Source organism: Scaptodrosophila lebanonensis, unplaced genomic scaffold (assembly GCF_003285725.1).
Source record: "Scaptodrosophila lebanonensis strain 11010-0011.00,11010-0021.00 unplaced genomic scaffold, SlebRS2 tig00000205-arrow-arrow-pilon, whole genome shotgun sequence".
NCBI lineage: Eukaryota > Metazoa > Arthropoda > Insecta > Diptera > Drosophilidae > Scaptodrosophila > Scaptodrosophila lebanonensis.
In genome coordinates, this window is record NW_022060613.1 from 121,202 (window position 1) to 144,269 (window position 23,068).

Here is a 23,068-nt window from a genome sequence, read left to right on the forward strand (position 1 = left end):
CAAAACGTTAAAAAAAACTGTTGGAAGTTCACGTAAGATTAATAACCAGCAAAAAATAACCTAAAACACCAAGGTACAACCCACTCCATGAGGGAGTGCCACCAGTGGTCTACCGATTTAACCTAACCGAATGTCTTAACTATACTCGTATGTATGTATAATAATACATAAATAAAGTCAAAATTATTTGCATTTATAATTTTTTTATTATTAATACTTTAATACATATTAGTTGATGTAAAAATTTATATTAAACAATTTTTGTTTCTGCTTTCAGTTGTTGCATTCTGAGTTGTGTTGAATAAATCTTAATTAGAGGAGTACAGTACACTTTGTTCGATTTTTATACTCCGTACATAAAATTCACAAGAGTATATTAGGTTTGCGGGAGGTGAAAAATGCAATTGGCAGAAGGCGGCGTGACGGATGTAATTTCTATAATTATTCTACATATATGTACGAAGTATTTCAAAGTCGGGGCATCCGACTTTTTCTTCTCCACTTGTTGCTTATCTGCTTAAAATTAAAAACATAGTTATCACATTTATGTTGTGACTGAATAATCGAATTAAAAGAGCGGGACATACTTTGAAATGAAAACTAACATACTTGTATGTATATAAAAAAAGTGGAGACATGTTCATGTACAGTTTCAACAGCATACACTTACATCAGAATCGTGTCTCTGCGTATTTATATGCGTGTATGTATGCAGTACAAAGTTGAACCAAAGCAGCAACAGCAAGTCATTTGATGTTTCAGTGAAACAGATAATTTAATAGCAACCGCGATCTTGCTCTGCTAGAGGGGAGAACTTTCACTATGAGTAATGCGGAGATTCCGCTCCAGATGTAATTTTTTTCACGCGGCTTATATCATCATATGCAATAGAGAATACACTTTTCTTTTCAGTTATAGGATTTCGACGACCCATACTATTCAATAGTGAATTCATTGCTATACCTGAATCATGATCATCCTCTAGCTTGGAAACATTTAATTTAATTTGGTCGTGTTTAGGAGCATTGATTTCCGTTAGACAGTTTTGGTCTTCTTTGCAGACATTTATATGCGAGTTAGAAACTTTTACTTCATTTTCTTTGATAGGTGATGGTTTTTGTTTAATTTCTTCATCCTTTTTTAATCTGGTTGCATATGGTGGTGTTTCTGGGTACATGTAGTGTGGTAGCTTTGTGGGTGGTGGTGGAATATCCGGCGCGTTCTCTCGCTCGAATCGATGCTCTGAATGTTGCAGTAAAGGATGGCTTGTATCCCTTTTAACATTTGGTCTGTTTCGCCTATTCGCATCTCTATCTTCCTTTAGCATTCGGTTTCCATTATGTGTTTGGTGAGAGCTGGATTCTGTTCGTTTTTGAATTCTATTTTTATGTGCGGCATGTGTAGGTTTGATGCTTTTAGATGTTTTAAGGTCAAGTTTTTCTGAGGACAATATTTTTTTTCTGGTTAAATTGTGCAACTTCGAAGACTCAGTTAAAGTGCGGTCATTTGAAAAGGGTTTATTCTCCATATATTTTGGTTCATTTTCACCTGGGTGGCTACGAGCATTGAATAAATGCTTAGAACTTGGTATCTCAGTGTTTTTTGTATTTGGGTTCGTGTCAATTTTACAAATTTTTTTTTTTAATTTAGATACTGGGCTTTGATGAAAGTTTTTCTTGCGTAACGTGTGTCTAAAATGGTCAAGGCGTGATAATCTTTCCCGTACTTCCGGCTCTGAACACGAATGAATTTTAACGTCGTTAGGTGATTTTTTATTTATTTCGTTTTTATAATGATAGTTGTTTTCATCATCAACATAATATTTCTCCATCTCTCGGTTGCGAATAGATCTGGGTAAGTATTTGTTTTCTCGGATCACAATTTCATTGGCATCTGAGTCGCTAGAGTATATAATATCATTTTCATCCTGCTCTTCCCCGGAGTATTCATAATATTGCTCGTCCGAACTTGCAGAGGCGCTGAACGAATCAGTTATTTCCATTAGAATTTCTCGATTTAGTGATTGTGACTTGAAGGATGCATTGGATTCCTTATGTAAGTCGGTTCTATGACTTTTTTCACCTAGTTCATTCACGTATTTATTAATATTGTTTTCCTTCCTCGTTGGTTTGTGAAGTTTACGCCTCAAGTCTTCTACAATTAATATTTTTTGGTGCGGATCTACCCGATTTCGGGTACATGTTTTAATTCGGCGCTTTATATAATATACACCTTTGGAATTTTCAGACATAAAATCATCATTCTCACTTCGCGCTCGCCTTCGCGAAGGCATTACTTCAAATTTACCAAAGGTGCTCTGCATTAAATTGTGCACGGTTTCTGTTTGAGTACCGGCTTCGCAATCCGTTTGAGTAGCTATGGCTATGACACTTGATTGACCTGGAAGACTCTGCGTTTCTAAAGTTATTTCGTGTTGAGCAGATTTATTTGGTAATTTAGTCTTCTCTAATAGAATTTGACGAAGAAGAGCGTTTTGCGTATTTAGAGATTTTTCTAGCTTATGAGTCATGGTTATATTTGACGCAGTGGGATGTATGTGCGTTATAGTATCGATAGCCTGAGACGGTGGTGTCTGTGTGATTTTGATTTCGGGCTCTGTTTGTGAGTATATAATACTATTGGGTCCCGATTTTCCTAAATTAAATGTATCTTCTTCCATTTTTACTATCGATGCCTGTTTTATTTCATTAGGCATTGACTTTATGTACGTATCACCAGGCACAATTTGGTAGTGCTCTCGTATTATCTGCTTGCCATCGGGCTGTTCTTCTATAAAGCGTCGCATAAGAATCTCTTTACCCATGTTATCTACCATTAAAAGATGTGGCTGTGTTAAGTTAGTGGATGAATTATTTGGAATATTGGCGTACGTGTTTTCTTCGTCTAAAACAGTGCGACTCCTCATCCTATCTCTGGTCCTAAGTTGTAAAATTTCAACATTTCCGTTCTTAGTAAACAGTTCTTCTTTGTTTTGAAAGCTGATTTGTTCTGTGTTGGTACATATATCGCTTCCTCGCTCTATTTCATGCCTGCGCATTGAATCATCGTCGTGTTTCATTCGGTCGAAATTTACTTGGCGAGCGTGCTTGTTTTCTTTATTTATTTCGTTTTCTGCAAAGTGAACTACATTGTTTTCTAAGTGTCGGTGTCCAAAATCATCCTGAATGTATGGGTCACCATCAGTTATCAAGTCAGTTTTACGATTATGGACATCAATATAAGTACGGTCAGCTGTCGTTCTACTGTTTCTAAAAATCGCAAAAAATCAATTATTGGCAACATTTTTATAAATTTTAACTTACTTATTGTAAACATGTTTCTGGTGAAGGCCTGCGGAGTACATTTCCTTATTACCCAAGTTATCAATTTTGCGGTGATACAGATCTACTGTTTCACGGCCATCTTGGTATTCCCATCGAGTAGGCTTAGTTTGTAAATCTGATGGTTTCTCCGTTGACCATGCTTCGCGTCTTCCCATCCACTCGGCAACCTGAAAGGTTCAAAAGTGATCAAAATAGTATGATTAGGTAGTCAGTGTTAACCAGATTTTTAATATTATATAGCTTAATTTAAACTCTCGATTTTATTTTTAATATAATTAGTTTTTTCTGATTTCGGGAAGGTAGGAAGCGTAGAGCTTGCACTTATTTCATTTCATTGAGAAGAGCAGACCTCCAAGTAACAACTTTATATCCCAATAATTTGTATCGTAATGAAGAAAAACCCTTTGTCCAGTAAAAGTTGAAATTGTCGAAGTTGAATTGAAAAATGCGAGAAGTTATAAAGTGCGCAGTGCGCGTATAGCAACTATAAAATCACCTTATATTCTCTTGTGATGCTGTGAGCTAGCATAGGTATTGTTTGCATTGTATGTATATGAACGTAACTTTTCGTTGTAGGTTTCGTTCATCGTTTAATTGTTTTCGTGATTGGATGCGTCCTGCACGTGATTTTCGGACTTCGTGCCTCACTGGATTGGGCTTGGATTTTAAGAAGTTTATCTAGCGTTCACAGTTCAGGGTAGTGCTCAGATAAAAAATGCAATGAGGGGACTATCTCATAGCAGGAAACTTCGATCAATGAGGTATCCGAAATTTAGTGGCAAATATTCCGATTGAGAACGCTTTGTTTGGCCCTTCGATAATTTAGTGGACAATGTTATATCTTTGTCCAACATCCTTTCAACCATCTACTAGTATGGTTAAAAAAGAAGAGCTCGGTACCGCTAAGGCTTTCCAGCTCACAGCTTGCCACTTGGGCAGCGTAGGTGCGATCCCATGATGATCGCCATAAACGATACCGTTTTGAGGCGCTAGCTCTAAAGGGAAACAGCTGTACAAGGCGGGAATGAAATTACTTCACAAGTTTGACAAGCTTTCCAGCAGCTGCTCAAAAAATGTCAAAACTTATTGATTACGCAGTCACCAGGATTATTGTTACCATTCGTCAGATACACTTACGTCTGTACTACTTGCCGCCTCAACACTGCAAGGGACATCTGCAAAGTCGAGCCACATCAGAACAAATTGAGAAGTGAACACCTGGAAAAGCGGGGACTGCGGTACAAAGTACAGACTGAAAGAAGCTACTCGCAGGCTCAGCAAGGCGTCCAAGATATACGAATCGAATCCTCAACTTCAGTACATAGAGCAACTCTCTCCCCCGAGCAAAAAGCATATATTGTGGAGAGTTCACTGAAATAAGGCGCTTCAATCGAATCAGTTATACCATTACGGAGCCTCACTGGAAGCTGGATTCGCAGTGATATGTGTTACGTCTTCGTCAATTACCAATTTATTGGGGCCGTTAGAACACATTTAATTCAAGCCGAGTATAATTATGAAGCTTAGAAATTCGCCTGGTTTCGATTAAATAATTCAGAAAATTATCATCGAAGTCCATAGGTATACGTTTTTATGCATCTGCAAGCTTTTCAACGCAATGGATATTTCATGAGAATGTAGAAGAAGTCGATCAGAGTGATGATTCCTAAGCTGTGAAAACATAAGACACACCCATCGACGTAAATTCCAAAAGGCTGACAATCCTGTCTTCCAAAGCTGTTACTGCCTGCGCGTTAGCCTGAAATGCCTCAAAATGCTCAACACAATGCTTCTGCACCAATTTGGTTTTCGAATACAACATTTAACGATCGAACAGGTGAATTGCATCACATCTCTTGCAGTATTTAACGTAGTACTTGTTGTGCAGGGTGTGTATTCAAAGAAGTTTCAATGAAAACTAAGGATATGTTGCGAACCATAACATTAGTGGTGCCAGGTGAATAACATATTTAGCTAATTCACAGAAATTTGGGAAGATATTGTTTGCAGCCTGGCACACATTTCACAAGCCGACAAGGTATCCTACCTAGGCGTACATTAAGACAGTGACATACTTTGCCCTTGAGGGCCTCTTAACATACACAATATTTAATTGTAAAATAAATTAGAACAAATATACCAATTAAAGAGAGTAACATATGGTACGAACGCGGTACCATTTCTGGCATGATAGTGCCTAAGAATTTATAAAACGGGAATTCTTATATTCTATTTCTCTTTTATATAACCCACTAGGTTTGCTATGCCCTGTTATTATGTTAATATTATGGCAAAAATTGTAATGCAGGAGCTCTGGCTTCTGAAATTGCAGGGATCGACTAAACACCTAGCCATCTTCTTAACGATTTGCAGTCCAAGGTGAACTCATTTGCTAAATTGCAGTCGTTGCGCACACTCCGATTGGCCAACGCTGCAGTGACCTGGAAGGTGAAAAGAGAGTCTTAGTCCGTAAATACGTTACTGGAGTTTTACTTTACTGTGTAGTTCTTTGTGAAGTAGCAGCTGATATGTGATAAACTGTGTGGATAGGAACCCCAGGGTGGAGACGAAGAATCTTTGTGTGTTCTTGGCGGAACATTTCAATGAAAGGTTTTCACTAAGAGTTAATTCTGCATTCTACTACATCGTCTGAGTAAAGACGACATCGACATAGTCCTCATTCAGGAACTTTAGGCTTGTAGAGGATTGGGGACGAAGGAGTATAAGCTGATTGCAGCTAAAAGCACAGGCAATGTTGGATCAGATCCACCTTTTGTGATTAGGACCCGAAGCCAGCTTCTTGACCTTACTTTGACGTCAGACGCACTTTACAATCGTATATCCAAGTAGAGAGTTCTACCGGAACACTTCTTCTCAGACCACAGATACATTGAATTCGAAGTATCTCTAAAGAACGAAAGACCAATCACGACCAGGAATCCGCACAAATTGGTCCTCGTACATTAATCACCTAAGTTATATATTACCAGACTAACCCCCATACACAGTCAAATTCACCTCGACGCTAATATATAAATTCACTGCAGCGTGCGAAATCGCGCTGCAGAAATCATGCCCCATTGGGAAACCAAGGGGAAAACTGAAGCCTTCCTGGTGGACTCCACAAGTCAGTGAGTCAAGAAAAAAGGCCAGGACGCTCTTCAACGCAGCCAGATCCCAAGGGGGAGAACAACACTGGTGTGCATACAAACAGGGCCTGTCAGAGTACAAGAAAATACCCAGACAAGCTAATCGATCTTCGTGGCAGAACTGCTGCCCAGATATCGAGAACACCTCCGACGCCGCAAGGTTAAGGAAAGTTCTCTCAAAAACTCCATCAACACTGGGTTACCTTCAGAAGCCAGACAAGACTTGGACGAGCTCGAGTCAAGAGTAACTAGAGTTGCTTCTAGGTACCCATTTTCCTAGTTTCATAAACACTAAAGTGACCAGCAGTGCGTCAAGCGCTGGTCCAGCTCAAACGCCGCCCGATCTATTATCTAAAAATAATATCAGGTGGGCGATAAAAAGCTTCAAGCCCTTCAAATCTGCAGGGCCGGATAGCATTATTCCGGCTCAGCTAATTCACGCAGGAAATACTGCCATCAGATGGTTGGCATATATTTTTCACAAAATCTTCCTGACAAGGAATATCCCAGAAGATTGGCTTATATCAAGAGTGGTATTCATACCCAAACCAGGTAAAGCTTAGCAAACTACTCCAAAAGATTTCAGACCGATAAGTCTCTCATCATTTCCGGCACTCCATGCTGTGAGTTCGGGCATCGAAAAAGCCCTCAACACCAAACAGTACACCCTTACCGCCTTCTTGGACATAGAATGTGCTTTCAACAATGTGTCTCCTAGCGCCATCACAAGCTCACTTACACACCTGGGAATGGACAAGTCCATTGAAGAACTGGTAAGCTTCTCATCAGGCGGTACATCGAGTCTACACTGGGATTGTCCACGATATCCAGGTATGTAAGTAACGGAACGCCTCAGGGCGGCGTCCTGTCACCCTTCCTATGGAACGTGGCGGTCAACACACTCCTACGATCCTTGGAAGGAATAGGAGGATGCGGAGCTGTAGCATACGCAGATGACGTAAGCATCTTCTTCTCGGTTAAATTCCTTCAAACTCTGTGCGAACTCATGACCGATGCATTAGCACACTGTCAACTTGGGCGACGTCAAGTGGCCTAAGTGTGAACCCCAGCAAAACAGGGCTGGTGTTATTCACTAGAAAATATAAAATTCATCCTCTTCGTCCCCTAAATGGGGTTCCACTATCTTTCAGCAGCTCAGCCAAATATCTAGGTTTGATACTGGATAGGAAGCTGGACTGGAACTTGAACATTGAAGACAGAGTGAGAAAAGCAACAATCGCACTCTATACCTGCAGGCAATCCATTGGACTGAAATGGGGCATGGCCCCTTATGTAATCCACTGGCTATGCACTGCAATAATCAGACCCATACTCTTATATGGAGTCTCTATATGGTGGCCATCACTTACAAAAAAATCGTCTCTTCAGAGAATAAACAAAGTTCAACGACAGGCTGAACTAACAATTTCATGAGGAAGATGAACGCCACGTTGGCGGTTCTGCATGAGAGGAACCAACCAGTGGTCAGATGAATCTATTGGTCATGCGAAAATCCTGAGAGGAAATGACACAATCCTCTCAGTCACTGACTACTGTATCCCCGAAGAGTATCCCCACTCTCCCTTTCACACCATCATTCTAGGGAAGAATGGAATTCCGGCCCTCCAGGCCCCACGAATTCAATCAAAATTTACACAGACGGTTCTAAATTAGACAACCGCGTAGCCGGAGGCGTCTTTTGCGAAGAACTTGGCATCGAAAAAACCTTCAGGTCACCGGATCACTGCAGTGTGTTTCAAGCGGAAATCTTAGCTATTCAAGAAGCTCTTCTAATACTGCCAAGCCCAGTCACAGACATCAGAGAAATCTGTATATACTCGGATATCCAAGCGGCAATAAAATACCCAAATGCCAATACTGAACTCGATGTCAGTTCACAACTGTCTCAAATCTCTTCATGAGATGGCAGCACAGCTCTCAGTCTACCTCATTTGGCGGTATTAGTATTACCATAGGGATATCGAGGGAAATTGCATAGCCGACGAACTGGCAAGACACGGTACCACCGCCTCCCTCCTTCCAGACAAGGAGAGCGTCGGTATACCGATGGCCACCTGTAAACTGTCAGTTCGGAACCACTTTGATTCTGTTGGTAATCAAATGTGGACCAGCGATATAGACTCCTAAAATTGCACGTCAGACGTGGCCCAATCGTAACAAGAAGCGATCTTCAGAGCTCTGCAAACTGAGCAGAAGCCAATGCTCAGCCGTAGTCAGAGCCATCACGGAGCATTGGCTGGTCGACACCCATGCCGCCAGACTAGGACTCTATTACAACGACTTCTGCAGAGACGTGGAAGAGGATGAAACCGTAACCCGCCGATAGACATCTTAAAGTTCATCCAGGCAGCTGGATGGATGTAATACTTGCGCAGACATGCAGCTAATCACGGGTGTTTGGGAAGTGGTAACACAACGGGCCAACTTCTAAGGCCTAAGTGAGGCCTGGCTGCCGCACCTACCTACCTTCCTACCTAATTCTGCATTGGTTGCTGCACTGAGCATAGTTCCGCCGAGGAACTGCACTTGCATTGCATTGCGCTTGAGCAGCGCTGCAGCAGCAACTATATTTATAGCTATAACTTCTTGTTAAATCGGTCTATCATGATGAAGCTTGACGTACGGACACATAATTTCTAACTGGGGGTATTTACAAAATTTTAGTTTGAAATTCCAAGCATTACGGGAGTTAGAGAGAGAAATTGCGATTTGCATGGCAGAGGGGGAAGGGAGGGAAATACCAAAACACATATTTTTTGCGTATTCTCATAAGGCATCTGGGACTAAAATTTGCTGTCCGTAGGTCTTATAGTCTCTTAGATATAGGCGATTATACGAATGGAAAATCGGGAAAACCTCCATAGGGGGGAAGTGGGGGGGAAAATCAAAAAAATAAAACAAACTTGCACAGCGTACACATATAACGCATCTTTGTGCAAAATTTGGTGTCTCTAGCTCTTATAGTCTCTGAGATCCAGGTGTTCATACGGACAGAAGGACAGACAGACAGGGCTAGATTCGTCTTGTCATGCTGATCAAGAATATATATATTTTGTGGGGTCTGCCACGCCTCCTTCTGCCTGTTACATTTTCAGCTCCCGCAAGCCTAATATACTCTTGTACATTTTATGTACAGAAGTTCAATTTCGTTCTTCATAGAAACTGCTAGTGATCAAATAAATTAAAGGAATCTTTAATAAAATCACTAATTATAAAAGTTCTTTTGAAGCGCGAAAACTATACAAACACATATATCAATACCAACACCGAGGCACTGAGTTATTAACATATCTGCATATTTGCATCAGCGCTCAACAAAGCACTCAACACTCAACAATCACTCATCAGCGCTCAACAAATAACTCAATAAAACATAAACGAAAAACTTACACTGAACATCATGGCACCGCAACCCAACAAACGCGCACGAGAAAACACAGTCACTGACCTTAAGGAGGGCCGCCAGTCAGAGGCTATATCGTCTAAAATTATGGCGTTGATAAGTCTCCGTTTTGAGGAACAGGCCAGCCTCATCACTGCCAATATGGGAGATGCTGAGCAGCGCATCCTAAACGTTCTGCTGGAGCGTTTCGACCGTATGGCTGCGGAAATGAAGCAACTACATGAGAGGGTGGATCAGCTTCATGAGAGGGTGAATACCATGGAGCGCGAGGTCGGAGAGCTGTCTTCATTGAGGGAGCGGGTTGGAGTGCTGGAGGCAAAGCTTGCTGCGCAGCTCAATGTCAATGCTGCCTGTGACCTGCGCATACATGGAGTCCCACACATGGAGGGCGAAAATGTACGTACCTTATACCACTCCCTCTGTTTCGCCTTAAACATTACACCACCGCCTAGGATACGGGAAATTTTTCGTCCAAGAAATAAACAGGTTTCGAATGTTGATCCCGATATAATTATTAAATTTGAAAATTTATATGAAAAAACCACGTTGCTGAAGGCAGCCGCAGCCTACCGTCGGCAAAGCAACAAAACACTAAGCTTGCAAATGCTGGGCTTTGATTCTCTAGCCCCCATATACATCAATGAGCAGCTTACAAGAGAAAGCTACATAATCTTTAAAGAGGCGAAAAGCTTAAAAAACAGAAACGATTTGTTGCTGTGTTCTCACGCAGAGGCATAGTGCACGTGAAGCTTAGGGAGAACGAGAGTGCGCAGCCCATACAAAGCAGGGACGAGCTTTTACAGCTCGCTCATTATAATGAGCGTGGATTTCGCTCTCCCACTGCCTGAATTTCTGCCCTGTAAACATATGCTAGCTTTTAACAATAATATAAGCTTTAGGTCTAATTCTTGGATAAATAATTTTTTCATTATTCGTTTTCTTGTAAATGTAAATGTAATAATAGTGTGCAGATCATCTGTAAGTGCTCTTGATCTCTGTATAATGCGTGGGCGTTTGATTGTTTTTTGGACTCCATGCAAGATAACTTAAGATATGCTTCCACAGCGAACAGTCATTCCATTATTCGGGTTCTATGTAAGCAAAAGAAGGGTCTTCATATTTGTCACCTCAACGCACAAAGTCTAGTGAATAAAATGGACGAGTTTAGATCTTTGTTTGTCAATTCTAATGTAGATGTAGTGTGTGTGTCTGAAACGTGGTTTGTCTCTAGTCTTAATGATCAATATGTATGTTGTAATGGGTATAATGTCTATCGTTCTGACCGTGAGGGGCATGCGGGGGGTGTGGCCATATATGTTAAAAATAGTCTTAAATGCCAGGTGATTAGCAACCAGCCATTGGGCAGCAATCTGGAATATTTGTTTCTGCAAATATCAGGCCGCAAAAATATTGAAAGCATCCTTGTCGGATGTACGTATAGACCTAACAGACACACGGACTACAGAGACTTTTTGGATACCTTTTCCGCAGTGTCTATAAAATATAACAATATTGTCCTGGCTGGCGATTTTAACAGCAATATGCTAATCGAGCATCACCTAAAAGATGATATGATCGGTTTGGGCATGAGATTGGTAAATACTGTTTTACCTACACATTTCTCCAACACCTGTAATACCCTCCTTGACGTATTCTTTGTTAATGACACCAATAAAGCGATTCTTTTTGACCAGCTCTCAGCACCAGCTTTCTCCAAACATGACATGATTTTTTTGACGTATGATATCTACCTAGATCAAAATAACCATACAATCACTTATAGGGACTTTAGGAATATTGACATTAGGCTACTCTTTGATTACTGCGATACCATAATCTTTGACGAGATATATACAAAACCCACAGTAGACGAGCAGCTTGAACTTTTTAATGAACACTTTCAGCACCTTTATAATAGTTTTGTACCGCTGCGACTAAAAGTAATTAAGCCTGTTAAAAACGAATGGTTTAGTAGAGAAATTGGTTATGCAATAATACGACGAGATCATGCTTTCAATAAGTGGAAACGATAAGACCACGGCTCACCTTTTGCATTATAGGAAACTCAGAAAAATAGTTGGGCTGAAAATCATAAATGCTAAGCGTGCCCATTACTCAGCCAAATTTACATCAGCCCTGTCATCAAGTCAGGTCTGGTCGGAAATAAAAAAGGTAGGGATTGGAAAATCCAAACCCTCCGTAAACCTTGACGTAGATGTCGATGAGCTTAACAATAAGTTTGTAGATTTAGCAGTACCTGAAGTTCTCGAAAATGCGTACGCGAACCATACTTCGCTACTAAACTGTGATATTAGTTTTAGTTTTATGTGTGTACGTGAATGTGATGTTTTAGATTCTATCCTCAAGGTGAAGTCCAATGCGGTTGGTCTCGATGAAATTCATCCTAAGTTTTTAAAATTGCTACTCCCCAAACTTTTAACGCATATAACATATATCTTTAACTCAGTGTTTACAACCTCGTGCTTTCCGTATAAATGGAAATTCGGGAAAATAATGCCAATACCTAAGGGAGGCAATGATTTTCGGCCTATTTCCATACTACCGTTCCTCTCAAAAGCATTTGAACACCTGATGACAAACCAAATTACTAACTTCATGGTAACAAACTCACTATTAAGCGACAAACAATCGGGCTTCAGGAAAAATAGAAGTTGTATAACTTCAATATTAAAAATTACAGAGGACATTCGTGAGCAAATGGACAACAGTATGGTAACTTTTTTGACCCTTCTTGACTACTCAAAAGCTTTTGACACAGTAAATCATACCATACTCTGCACCAAACTTGAAAGACTCTATAACTTCTCTGACTCCGCTATACATCTAGTCCAATCATACCTGTCCTGTCGCCATCAAGCAGTCGTCACCTCGTGTAGTGTTTCGTCTTTTCTGTTAATAAAACGTGGAGTCCCACAGGGTTCAGTGCTAGGGCCCCTGCTATTTTCTATTTATGTTAATGACCTTCCATGTTCTGTGTCAAACTGCGATATTCACTTGTATGCAGATGATGTTCAGTTGTATGTTAGTCGTCCGTTAGATAGATTAAAAGAATGTGTACGTGCTTGTAATGACGATCTGTTGAAAATCAGTGAATGGGCGAGAATAAATGGTCTGGAAGTCAATCCGGAAAAATCTAAATGCCTGGTAATTTATAAAAAGAAAATTAACTTACTTAATCTAGAGAAATTACAACTGAAAGACAAACATATTGAATACGTAAGGCAGGCAAAAAATTTGGGGATAATCATTAATGAGACACTATCATGGCACAATCATGTTAATAATGCTGTAGGAAGAACGTATAGTGCACTTAGGTTTCTCTTTTTGACGCAGAATTTCCTCCCAGCCAAACTCAAGCTACTTATTGCTAAGACATACTTGATACCCTCACTATTTTATGGAGTAGAATTATTCGGAAACTGTGACGCCGTAAGCCAGAACAAACTAAAAGTAGCCTTTAACAGCATTGCACGTTATGTCTTTGATATTAAAAGAAGAGAATCCATAACGGAATACGCAAAACTAATTTTTAACTTGACTCTTAACTCCTGGATTAAACTTAGGACCCTAATTTTTATACACAGAACCATTACTCGAAAAGAGCCGAATTATTTGTATGACAAAATTTCATTTACCTCTTCAAGAAGAACAAATAATATAGTCTGCATAAGATATAGATTATCTTGTTCCGAAAAACACTTTTTTATATTTGCTGTTCGTCTGTGGAACGAGTTACCGCATGGCTTAAAAACAATCAGCAATGAAACGCATTTTAGAAATAGAATTCATGCGCACTATCAAGAAAATACCTAAATGAAATAAAGTAAGGGCACAATATTAATACATTTACACTCAGTAGGCAACATTTTTGTTCAGATTATAAAATAATAATAAATAATTAATAATAAGAACCAAATACACTTTAAATTTATGTATAATTAAAATGTATCTAATATAAATAGGTTAAGTACGCTAATGAAATCACTTGAATTTTAATAATATCTAAGGAAATTTAATTAATGTGACTAGTGCATTAATTTATAAGAATCATTCTTGTAGCACTAGGAATAAATAAATAAATAAATAAATAAATAAATAAATAAATAAATAAATAAATAAAAATGAAATGCCATACGTGCAAAATGAAATCTTATTGAAAATTCGTTAGTAAAGGTACTATGCATTGATAAATCGATGTTCTTTCCCCAACAACATCGATGTTTTTCCAGCTCTAAACAAAAGCAACAACAACAAAAAGCAACGATTCGTCTTCAAAATTAGTACCGGACGATTTGAAGCTGACAGCATCATTTTCATCTTCGTCTTCGCATGCATTTTGAAATATTTTGAGCAAATTCATATGTTTGCTTGTGCACAGTTTTTCATCTTCAGTTTCGTCTTTGGCTTCAGTTCGTCTTAGCGCTTCCTATGTTCGTACCCTTATACTAAACTTACAACTTCACTTACAACCTTTGCATCTACTGTACTCTCGTTCGTAGCGACTCCCTGGTTGGATGCTGCAAATCGCAGGGCGTCGTTACAACTGAAGTGATCGGTTTAGCTAACTCTGGGTTCTTGTAGGCCAAAGGAAGAGGAGAGGTGAAGTTACGGACTGAACTGTCAGATATACTGTATGTACCGAAACAGAATGGCAGCTTTATGTCCGTCAACTGCTCCGTGAAAAAGTGCAGTATTGGAAAAACTGTTTTCCTGGACAACTTGAATTGCAAAACGTGTATGCTCACCAAAATACATGTACAGCCGTTTCCAAAGGTAAGTACTAATCGCGAAGAGCTGTTGTAACTGGTTTATGCAGATGTATGCGGCCCATTCGACACGAAGTCAATTGTCGATGTAGGCGTCCAGCCGTTTATTAATTTACTTTTTGCGCAAGAAAGATGAAGTGTTTAATAAGTTCGTAGTATTCAAAAACTTGGTTAAACAGCAAACAGATAAAAACCTCAAATGTATTCGAACAGACAATGGAGGCGAGTTTGTTAACACAACATTCCACGGCTTCCTGCAACACCATTGCAAGGTAGTTGACCGTGGTGTATACCCCGCAGCTGAACGGAGTGGCGGAAAGAGTAAAGTGCACATTAACGGAGATGCAGTAGGGCGAGTCTTTGTGGGCCGAAGTAGTCAACACAGCAGTATATCTACGAAAAAGGAACAACCTGACTCCAATAGAAGCGAGAACAAGAAATAAGCCCTGCGTTAGCCATCTAAAAGTTATCGGTTGCACTTGAAAAGGGCAAATTCAAACCAAAAGGGCATGAGTACCGAATGGTTGGCTATTCGGCAGCAGGCAAAGGCTATCGATTGTACGACCCTGAGGCGAGAACGATTGTTGAGAAACGAGATGTTTTATTTGATGAGCGCCGTGATGATCAGACCAATGAAGATCCACAATAAAACAATACCTGGCTGATTTACCAAAATATCAGTGTGCAGTTGGTTGTAAGTGGGTATATACAAGGTGTGTTTCAAAGTAAACAGGACTTTAAAAAAAAAAAAAAACAGAATAAATGGTTTTTTCGGCAAAATCAATTTATTTTATTCAAAATAGTCTCCTTCTGCTTCAATACAGCTTTTTGCACGATCCAAAAGCATGTCTAACGAGTGTCTTAGCTCGTTGGCCGGTATGGCCGCCATTATGACGGTGCAAGCCTTTTGAATGGCCTCTACGTCTGCATAACGTTTTCCTTTCATGGGCAAATGCATTTTTCCGAAAACGTAGAAGTCGCACGGTGCCATATCAGGTGAATACGGCGAGTGGTTAATGGTTAAAATGTGATTTTTGGTCAAATAATCGGTCACAAGCGTCGATCGATATTCGGGCCGAAAACGTCGAATACGGCACACCAAACGCTTCAAAACTCCTAGGTAGAATACCGCATTAACGTTTTGGCCGGGTGGAACAAATTCTTTGTGGACAATACCCTTGGAATCATAAAAACAAATCAGCATTGTTTTCACTTTAGACTTCTCCATGCGCGATTTTTTGGGTTTCGGCTCGTCCGGTGCCGTTCATTCAGCACTCTGACGTTTCGTTTCAGGATCATATTGGAAACACTACGTTTCGTCACCAATCACAATATTGTAAAGGAAGTTTTTGTCCTTTTTTACCTTTTTAATGATGTCCTTCGAATGTTGGATTCTGAGCAATTTTTGGTCCCCAGTCAATTTGTGCGGAACAAACCGTTCACAAACCTTTCGTAAGCACAAATGTTCGGTCAAAAAGCGATAAATCGATGTTTTGGAGATGTTCAATTCCATTTCTATCAATTTCAATGATGATTTCGGCTGATTTTTGATGAATTCACGCACAGTTTCGATGGAATTTTCAGTAATTATGAATTTTGATTGGCCCACATCTTGATCGTCATTTATGTCCTCACGACCACTTTGAAAACGTTGAAACTACTCGTGCACTCTGCTACGGGATAGGCAATCATCGCCATAAACTTGTTCCATCAATTGAAACGTTTCGGTAAAAGTTTTACCAATTTTAAAACAAAATTTAATGTTGGCTCTTTGTTCGAAGCTCATTTTCGCACCGATAACAGTGTCAGTATGTTTGACACTTAAAACGCAATAACCTCACTTCCAATCGATGAAATGTCATGAAATTCTCACTGGACAATCGATAAAGATAGCAGATTCTAACGCACTAGACGACATATAGATAGCGCCACCAGAGGGCGCTAGATTCAAAAAGTCCTGTTTACTTTGGAAAGCACTTTGTATATGAAAAGTGACTCAGAAGAAAAAGCTGAACGCGTCTTCACTAAAGGGTGTTCCCTTTTTCGCAAAATATTAATTTATTTCATGCAAATGTGGCTAACATTACATTAGATATGCGCTTTTCACCAAAATTCGTCGTATTTTTCAACAATCAAATACAAAACATACAATGTACATAAACATACAAACTGGAATTATTATTGGAGTATTTCCTAATTAACCGACTTCAAAAAACGAGGAGGCTATCAATTATATATTCTTGATCAGGATGACAAGCCGAGCCGATATAGCCATGGCCGTCTGTCCGTCTGTCTGTCTGTATGAATACGAATAGAGCTAGAATAACCAAATTTGGTATCCAGATTCTCCTGAGCTCGAGAAATGGCGAGTTTGTTCATTTTTAATAATGCACCTCCATACTCCCCCCTATTCGCGATTTTTTATAACTCCCGTAATTAGAATTTTGAACTAAAATTTGGTAGTAACATCCATCTAGTAATTATATATCTGTATACCAAGTTTCATTATGATAGGTTGATTAGAAAGAAAGTTATAGCCATATAACCAAGCCCAAGCTGTACCCGCAGCTGTATTTGTTACTGCTTAGACATAATTATGTAATGCACACATACATATGTACAAGTACACAAACAAGCATATGATGTAAATGTATGTATGGAATATTTTATATTTAATTTAATTAATTCATTAAATTAAATTTTTTAATAATTTTTTTTTTTTGTGGGGTGGTACAGGGTATTTCAGAGTTCAGCCTGCTCGACTTTAGCATTCCTTTCTTGTTTTTTTTTAAGTTTGTTACAATGGTGAACTCAACTCGTTGAACCGATTGTGATGATTCTTTTACCATTTCAAAGCTGGTGCTTCCGAATAACTTAAAATGACTCCAACCAATATTGATGATTTATTTTTATTGAAAAGAATATACTTCAATGGTACTTTGATGAGTGTTTGGTTAGGTTCTGCCAAAGAGAACGTTCTCAATTTGACTTTATTTTTTATTGTTACCTCAGAACTTTCGACTGGGTGAACCGATGTTGATGATTCTTTTAACACTTGAAAGCTGGTGCTTCCCGAATGGTCCCAATTCAATTTAGACCAGTTTTAACAATGGCCCCCAAACAAAATGTTCATGGGTTTCGGATATACTGCGAAGGCTCCCGGTACATTTAAATATCATATCATGTGAAATAGAAATTCAATTTCAGTATAATGCAGTCGAAAATCCATCCGTAACAATACGTGTAGCAAAAATACACGATTCCAGCGTACTCAGAGGTGTAAAGTCAGATGAACAAACTGCAACAAGAATCGCAGCTCAACAAATCAAAACAGAAGATATTCATATCTCTGCACATAAGATTGTCTTGCATTTGAATTCATTAGGAAAAGTTCTCAAGACTCCTCTGTTGAAATAGGCGTTTTTCACTAACATAGTTTGTTTCATTTAGAAGCCAATGTCTCATATGAGCAGCACGTTTAGTAGGTCTACCCATATTCAGACACATTAGTTATTGTGCATGATATTCACTTATAATAAAAAAATATACAACAATTTTAGCGAAAAACAAGTAAAAAGCTAAAGTCGGGTGTGTCGATTTTGAATATGTTTAGAATAATTGTAAAAGTTTAAAAAATTAAGAAAATCCAAAAAAAAATTTTACACGATTTTACCTCTCTGGATATTCGAACTCACGTAAAGGGTGTACAATTGCACATTTACATAGCAATTGCGTCTGTGTGAGTGTATGCATGTCTATGCGCGTCTATTCGTATCTGTGTAAGCATGTTCGCAGTCAACCAAAGCATCAACATCAACAACAGCTGCGGGCAGCGCTTGGGCCACTCCACTTCTTTTATTGTAAAACTTCCCCCACTAACCCGCTATTCGTGATTTCCCATAACTCCTGTAATTCTTGGAATTTTGGCAAATTCCAATTAGTGATTATGAGTACGTATTCCAGTTTCATTACGATAGGTTAATTATGAAGAAAGTTATAGCCATAATTATACTCTCTGCCGAAGCTCTGCCCGCAGCAGTATGTGTTTTGGAATTTATGGAATTTTCTTTAAAACGAAGAAGAAATAATTATAATATTGTAGCTATGTATGCTCATTTATACACATATGTTGTGCAGTTGCATAAGTTCACCAAATATTATGCTTTTAATTTATTTTATTTTTTTATTTATGCTTTTAATCATACTACATACATACATATACTTATGTACATATTTATGTATGTACATATACGTGCATATTACGTATGGCCTTACATAGTATATATTATACTCAATGCCCTAGCTCTCGAAACGTACCAAAGTAATTTGCTATTGGCCGCTCCTTTAGAAATTATAGTGAGTGTGGGAAGAGAAATATTGTAAATAAACTTATAATAAGCAAAAATACTGAGCCCATCAAGGACTAGCAAGTTCTGCGAGTATAGTCATATATTATATGGTCGGTCTGGACATGTTATCTGTGCTTCAAACTGTGAAAGAAAGAATGATTGAAAGAGACAGACGAACATCGTAAAATGCAGTCATCTCTAATACACTACCTGAACAGATTTTGAGTGTTTTCCATTTTTCACATTGCCGTGTATCAGATGAACATCGTCTTGGGCTCCATTGATGTTAACAATTCTTTTCCTACAACAGGAAATATAATGAAAAGTTTATTCAATTCCATTTATTTAATATTTAAATTGTTGAGTATATTATAATAAAAAAGGAAAGAATGGTATTTAATATTTAAATTGTTGAGTATATTATAATAAAACAAGATAGAACGCTACGGTCGAGCAAGCCCGACAGTAAAATAGCCTGTACTCTCCACAAAAAGGAAAAATTAAAAAAAAAATTGTTTAAATTAAATTATTTAAAAAAATGAATTAATTAATTAATTAAAATTTATTAATTAAATTAAATTAGAATACATGTTTATGTTCAGTTTAAACAGCATACATTTACATCACGTACCTATGCGTGTTTATATGCGTGTATGTATGCAGCACAAAGTTGAACCAAAGCAGCAACAACAACAACAGCTGCGGGCAGCGCTGCCGACAGAGCTGCAGGCAGCGCATGAGCAGCGATTTTACTTATGGCTATAACTTTCTTCAGAATTGACCTATCATGATAAAACTTGGCATACGGACTCATAATCATTAACTGGAGGTATTTGCCAAATCTGAGTACAAATTCTTAAAATTACGGGAGTTATGAAAAAAAACACGAATTGCGGGGGAGTGGGGGGTGTATCAGAAAAAATAAACAAACCCGATCTGCCTAGGGCTTATAGGAACCTTGATACCAATTTTGGTTATCCTAGCTCTTGTACTTACTGAGATCCTTGCGCTCATACAGACAGACGGACATGGCTATATCGACTCGTCTTGTCATCCTGATCAAAAATATATATACTTTGTGGGGTCTGCCACGCCTCTTTCTGCCTGTTACATACATTCACACAAAACTAGTATACCCTTTCACCCTTTGGGTACAGGCTATAAAAAGAGAGAATGGTACTGTGTAGGGGGGTGGCTTTTGGATACTTGTAGGGGGCCTTTTCTTCCCAATGACGAAAACGGCTGGTCGTTGTAGTTTGTGTGTGTTGGTTTATTTGTGACGTTTATGTACAGAGTTTGGTAGTGCTTAGTGATATGTACAAATGGTATGTGAATGTTTGTATGTGTGTAGAGGGTACACCGAACTGCACTGGGGTCACTTGCGGTGTGGAAAGACGCGAGTACGTTTTTCAACTAAACTTAGAGCCCAGAGGAGGCTGCGCTCCAGCTCAAACGTTCGCGTGGGAGGAGGTTTCGGCTATGGTGAATTTGGACCCTGCCGCCCTTAACCCCTTACTGCTCGCGTGAACATCCCGCCCCCTTGCAATATATTGCAAAAAAGGCGCATTGAAGGTGGGACGTCACAGCCAGGAAGTGAGCTGTAAGGGGACGCTTGGAGTGCGTTCATTGGCGGCAGGCACCGGAGAGAGTCCAGCCAAACACGGTGCTCTGGGCTACAGGGCGACCGTCTCGACCCGGAAGGCATCCTGCTTGGATCAGCCTTGGATCACGTCCGCCCCGAGCACTAGCGGAACCGTGGATGGTCGGTAGAAGTTTGGATCGGCCAGGACCAGGGTCGCAAACTCGTCTCAGATCGCACCTTCCACAGCTCTTTCTGGAGTCCGCAGTTGAAGATTCGGTGCAATGCGGAGGGAGACATCCAAACGGAAGGACGAGAAGGCCCTGGATCGGACGACAGCGGTGGCGACGTCTTGGTTGGTGGACAGACGCAAGGCGGCCGCAAAGGAAGCGTTGATGCTGCTCCTTGGCGTGTAGCTGTCGATGAGTACACGGACCTCGAAGGTCCGAAGGGACGAGGAGGAGCGCCAGGGCGAATGCGACCGCTGTCGCTCGTCGATCTGGAGAAGCGTGTGGTGATCTCCTTGGCACCGGCGGCACTTGTCCCGGCTCCTGCAGGATCGTCCCGAATGCTCGTGGGCCAGGCAATTCGGGCAGTACTTGTTAATGAGTACTGCCCGAAGGCGCTTCTCCGGATTCAGCCTGTGGAAACAGCGACACCGCCGCAGAGCGTGGACTCCACGACATACGCGGCAACGGAATGAGTTGACGCCGCGAGGCTGGGTGCTCTCCGCCATCCTGGTCCTGCGTGGTGCCATCTCGAGGGGGGTGCCGGAGCTGAGGCGGAAAAAGAGTAGGTTGGACGATTAGTGGAAACACAAACATGAACATAGAAAAAACAACACGGAGCTGGGACTAGACATAGTAGCTACTACACGGATACGGATTCCTGAACGGGGAGTAGAAGTAGTTTAGCAACTGGTCGTTTGATGGGGCCTCTTGACGTTAAGACGTCAACGACGCGTATCCTTCCGTCGGATCCCGGCTACGTTCTTTGGACTAGGCCAAGCCGCCAATCATGCGATGGGGCGTTGTCCTCCTTCAGGACCACCAGATCCCCTGCCTGAATGTCTCGCAGGGGCTGCTTCCACTTGTTGCGCTTGTGCAACTCCTTCAGGTATTCGTCCTTCCATCGGAGACAAAATTGCTGGTTGAGTCCCTTGAGCCGTTGCCAACGGTTAATTATGGACGATGCTTCCTGCTTGATTTCAGGTTCGGCAATGGAAAGGAGCGGGCCGCCAGTAAGGAAATGGTCGGGGGTCAAGGCCTGGAGATCGGTGGGGTCCTCCGACATGGAAGAAATCGGACGAGAGTTCAGGACTGCCTCGATCTTGCACAGCAACGTCGACAGCTCTTCGAACGTGTACTTTTGACTCGAGGTGGCCTTGTAGAAATGAGTCTTAAAGCTCTTCACTCCCGCCTCCCACAAGCCGCCCATGTGCGGCGCGCCAGGAGGAATGAAATTCCAGGAGAAGCTGTTGGCCATGGATGTCGGCAATTGGCGCTCGAGTGGCTTCTAAGAAGTCGCGCTCTAAAGCTCTTGATGCTTCCACGAAGGTCGTGCCGTTGTCTGACTGGATTTCTTGGGGACATCGCCTTCTCGCCACAAAGCGCGCAAAAGCGGCCAAGAATTTCTCCTTCGTGAGGTCGGATGTAGCCTCCTGCGGGCACGGATACGAAGTTCACTCGAATGGTACGTTGGCCCATTTCCGTGATGAATGGAGGGTGCTCGATGATGGGCCAGCTTTCCTGCGGCATCCAAAGCCAAGACGGTCCATGCCACCATAAATCGCTGTCTGCCAAATCTTGTGGAGGGACCCCTCGACTTGCCAAGTCCGCTGGGTTGTGCTCCGACCGCACGTGAAACCACCTGTTGTCCATCGTGGACTGCGTGATTCGTGAAACTCGGTTCGCCACGAAAGTGGTCCAATTACATAGTGGCTTGCTCAACCAGGATAGCACGATCGTCGAATCTGTCCAAAAATGGGGACCGAAACTGCTTAGCGGAAAGTGAGGAAGCGTGGCTGCGCACATATCGCTTAGGAGGACCGCGCCACATAGCTCTAGGCGCGGCAGCGATATTGTCTTTACTGGGGCGACTCGAGTTTTTGCCACGAGAAGGTGGACCTGGACCTGGTGCTGCCCCGTATGCCCTTTGCGACGCATCGCAAAAGCAAAAGCCATGGTACTGAAAGGTACCTTGGGGCTGAAAATTGATCCACCTCGGGATCCGTATCCGGTCCAAAGCTGGATAGCTCAAAAGGAACTGGCTCCACTAATTGAGTAGTTCAGATGGCAATGGATCATCCCACCCGATTTCTTTAGCCAGAGCTCCTGCATAAAAATCTTGGCACAGATTACGAAAGGGGCCAGCCACCCCGCTGGATCGAACAGCTTGGAAATCAGCGATAGCACTTCGCGCTTCGTGTAGGAGGGC

General features: G+C 40.9%; 1 protein-coding gene across 1 annotated transcript; it reads right to left on the minus strand.

The window, feature by feature from the left end:
• Nucleotides 1-386: 386 nt before the first annotated feature.
• Nucleotides 387-19,348, minus strand: LOC115630005 (cadherin-86C-like). The gene is made up of 3 exons (XM_030526631.1): nt 19,264-19,348; nt 3,324-3,511; nt 387-3,269 (listed from the first exon to the last, which is right to left on the minus strand). The coding sequence occupies exons 2-3, from the start codon at nt 3,497-3,499 to the stop codon at nt 821-823; spliced, it is 2,625 nt and encodes an 874-aa protein (XP_030382491.1). The 5' UTR covers nt 3,500-3,511; nt 19,264-19,348; the 3' UTR covers nt 387-820.
• Between the last annotated feature and the right edge of the window lie 3,720 nt (nt 19,349-23,068).